The sequence below is a fragment of the Aplysia californica genome, unplaced genomic scaffold (assembly GCF_000002075.1).
Source record: "Aplysia californica isolate F4 #8 unplaced genomic scaffold, AplCal3.0 scaffold00394, whole genome shotgun sequence".
In the NCBI taxonomy this organism is placed as follows: domain Eukaryota; kingdom Metazoa; phylum Mollusca; class Gastropoda; order Aplysiida; family Aplysiidae; genus Aplysia; species Aplysia californica.
In genome coordinates, this window is record NW_004797664.1 from 343786 (window position 1) to 347846 (window position 4061).

The following is a 4061-nucleotide window of genomic DNA, read 5'->3' on the forward strand; positions in this document are numbered from 1 at the left end:
GATATCTGTCTCTTCTTCCCCCCCCCCACTTCCCAATTCCACTGTCAAGTGATGTCGTCTCAGTCTCCTCCTCCCCCCTCCTCCTTATTTACCCTCTCTGCTGCCTTGTGAGTGATGACAGCTTTGGCATCATCTCTCCCCTTCACCCCTCCTCCCCCTTTTTGCCGCTTCCTACCACCCTCTCCATCGATGATTGTCTTTTGGGTGATGTTATTTCTGTCTCTCCTACCCCTCCCCATCCCCTATCCACCTGCCCCTCGTCATCACCCCCCCCCCCCCCAAAAAAAAACCAAAAAAAAACACCCCCGCTTCATCTTAAACTTTAAGTCAGAGTCTCAGTAGCCATCTGGGTGATGCAGGGCTGCCCATCCACCAGCATATGCTTTAGTAATCAAGAAATAGAAATAAAGAAAATTCATAAACAAGCTTTGAAATAGGTAAGATGGTCATGGAAAATCTGCAATGAGGTGTCAAAGATCAGGGGTTGTAGTACAGTATAGTATAAATCTAATGTAAACAAAAGCGTGATGATACAAAAGGGCAGGGATTTTTTAACACCTTGTCAATCTAATGTCTGTCTTACCCCTGGCTTTGACACTTCTGAAGTGCTATGGTTTTTTTAAAGGGCAAAATGGGACTGAGCAACTGTAAGGGCTCGAGGCAAAGAGGGTGTTAACACTTTATAAGTTAGACAGCTGTACATGACGTAGTGACCCAGTCTGTGCAGGTATCAGTTTTTCTATTTAATTTTTCTCCCAGGAAGGTTGGCAGTGGGTTAGGGGTAGCCGAAACCTTCTTTAAAAAATCGGAATCAGGGGTATTACTATTAAAATCACATTTTCATAAAACTCAATAAAAATCGTAATGATCCCCCAAATTCATAACGGTGGACAGCCCTGCGATGTCACCTGTCTCTCCTCCCCCCTCCTCCCCACCCTCTCCTCACTTTCCCACCTCCAGAGCACCCTCCAAACACTCCCTCACTTACCCTTAAGTCTGAGAGTCTCGGTTGCCTTCTGGGTGATAGCCTCCGCCTTGTCCTTGGCCTGGGTGACCTGTTTGCTCACAGCCTCCACATTGACCGCCATTCCGGGCAGTCCCACGTGCAGCTCAAACTGGGAGCAGTGGAAGATGACCACTTCGTCTCCATCCCTGGACAGAGGACAAGATGACCAGACAGATGCGATAAGGGATGGGGGATGGTGACGAAAAGTTTGAGTGCTATGCAAGCACAAGACTTTTGTACCATGGGTTGCCATGGGTGCAATTCTCAGTAGAATACCTGAGTGCAGGTGTGAAAGACAGTTTTTGAGTCAATAGGTTCTTTCTCTCATTGATCTAAGACTAGAACTTTTCAAACTGTCCACTTCAAGGCACAGTCAGTTACCAATACCATGCCAACTCTACTGAATCTTGACAGGGATTTTAATTTCTAAACTGTATAATAAATAAAAAGCTCCCAAACTGCTACTGTTGAGCATAAAGCATAAAAAATACCATTTAAAGTACCACAGACACCAGATAACTACAACGATCTGTCCCTGCAAGAAAGTGATTATCTTCAGACTATGTACACAGCACACAAGACTCAGACACCACATGATGTAAAATGTTTTAAACTAGTAGGCCCTACAATCCCCAAAATGCTAGGGTGGAGAAGTAGATCAAACTGGAACACATCCCCTGCACTGCAAGACACACACGACCTCAAGACAGGAAACATGGCCAACCCAATTGAATTAACACTGCAGGAAAAGCTATTATGTGGGCCAACAGATGAACTGAACAGGATGGCCCAATGTATGATAGGAACCGGACTTCAAGTGTGATGTGATTGAGAAGACCGAAACTACTATAGATGTAATGTTACCAATATATCAATGAATCCTTTTTCTGTTGGGTGTGACATTTTTTTACGTTCAATTTATGTTTCTTTTCATTGCTTTCAAGAAATTGTGCCATTTGTTAGTTTTTAGTTTTAGTAGAGCGCCAGAAGATTAGAGGTGTTACAAGAGAGTAACAAACATAAAAAGGAAGAAGGGGAGAGAAGGACGATAGATGTTTCATAGGAAAGAAAGCAAACCACATCAGAGCACCTGCCTACCACTCACTGCCATATATATGCTGTTAGGAGTACACTTGTGTGTTGCTGTTGAAAACTGGTGGTGTTGGGTCAGCACAACAAGAGAAGCTCACCTGTAGAAGTTCTCAAGGTACCAGTCGAAGGCACGCTCAGCGTGAAACTTGCCGTCCAGGGCAACCAGATGTTTTCTCACCATATCTGCTGGTTAATTAACGTGACTGGATGAAAGGAATATGTGTCTTCACAGATCGTCCACACAGAGAGGGACAGAGAATATCTGAGGAAGACCAAATTTGGGGGGGGGGGGGGAAGGTTAACGTCAGGCTGGAGGTATATATGTGGTTAGTTGGTGTATTATTTCAAGAAAGTAATTTCGAGTACCTATTGGACATTGAAGAAGAGAACAAGTGCAGCCCCAGGCGTTTGAAAGCCACTGACTGCGGAAAAGCGTGAGCGTGAGTCGCAGTTGAGGGGCAAGAGAACTGTCGCTCATAACGTCAGTGCAAGTTAGATCGCTACGAGAGGTTGGTGTGTATAGTTAAACCACAATTACAATATATACAATACATGTACTTTCATTATAGCCAGTGAAGTGATTTCTTCCAGTGGTGCTATGATTTCTTCCAGTGGCTTCAACCCCTAGCCAGCATCATGAACACATATGTCAGAAATTTATTAGAGTACTGTATTCTGAGTTCGTTTGTTTATTTGTTTGTTTTAGTAGAGGTTTTACGGCGCTCGCAACTGCATAAGGTCATATGAGCGCCAGAAGATTAGAGGTGTTACAAGAGAGTAACAAACATAAAAAAGAAGAAGGGGAGATCAGGACGATAGATGTTTGATAGGAAAGAAGGAGCAAACCACACCAGAGCACCCGCCAACCACCCACATTCTGAGTTCACTGCATCCTCCTACAACAGTACAACATACAGATAAGATTACTTGTGAGTGAAGTGCTGGGTCAACCGATAGAACAGGGCAACAGGTTGTTACAAATTTGTCCACAAACAATCATCAATGACAGAAGCCACAGGAACGAAAACATTCAAGCCTCAACTATATGTCAGTGCTCTGACACTTGGTCAAGCACTATGACGTTAGAGTGGTCAAGACAATTGGACAGCTGACACCATCAACAGGAAATAACGTTGTCGAGTATGGAGATAGAAAAGAGGTTCAGTTCCTGCTTCTCGAACTGTATCCTCCTCTGTAACCATCAACAACATCCCCACCATACACACAGCAAGAGGAAGAAAAACAGCAGCAGTAAATTAATTGACAATTTTCAAAAAACATTAATTCATGTAGAGAGGTTTTTATGTCCCCATCATCACAGTTTAGATCATTTAGGAGGTGAGCTTCAACCCAGCCGGTCGGGGCCAACCTGGGTCCCCTGCAAGAGATGGCAAAATGCCTAACCACTACAACAGATGTTGGTTGTTTTAGTCTTGTCTTAATAAGAGTTTTACGGCATTTGAGACACAATAAAGTCATATAAGTGCCGAAGATTAGAGGAGTTACAAGTACAAGAGAATAACAAACACAAAAAAGAAGAAGGGGCGATAGAGACGATACATTTGTTAATATAGGAAAGTAGGAGCAAACCACACCAGAGCACCTGCCAACCACCCTCACCCATGGGTTGTGTAACCCATCAAATATACACATTCACAATAACACAGAAAACTGCATAAAAATAAATACTATTAATAAATAAGCAACTATTTTAATTATTTTCACTGCAACAAACAGCAGCAGGGATTTCAAGCTGAGCCAGGCACAAAGTCTCTGCCACATGAACACACAACACAATAGTGACCTTATCTCGTGAAGCCAGTACCGGCAAGTCACTTTCTGCAAAGTCGTTCCCGATCTATTGTTCTCTGCGTGTGTGTGTGTGTGTGTGTGTGTGTGTGTGTGTGTGTGTGTGTGTGTGTGTGTGTGTGTGTGTGTGTGTGTGTGGGTGTGTGTGTCTCAC

General features: G+C 43.6%; 1 protein-coding gene across 2 annotated transcripts in view; it reads right to left on the minus strand.

Moving 5' to 3' along the window:
* The window catches only part of LOC101854968, a 13437-nt gene that overhangs the window by 4287 nt on the left and 5089 nt on the right, over positions 1-4061 (minus strand). For both annotated transcript variants that reach the window (XM_005103881.3, XM_005103880.3), the window contains exons 2-3: positions 2197-2360; positions 989-1152 (exon numbers count right to left, since the gene is read on the minus strand). In XM_005103881.3, the coding sequence (XP_005103938.1) occupies positions 989-1152; positions 2197-2279 (247 nt within the window). In that variant the 5' untranslated portion in view covers positions 2280-2360. The remainder of the gene's footprint in view (positions 1-988; positions 1153-2196; positions 2361-4061) is intronic.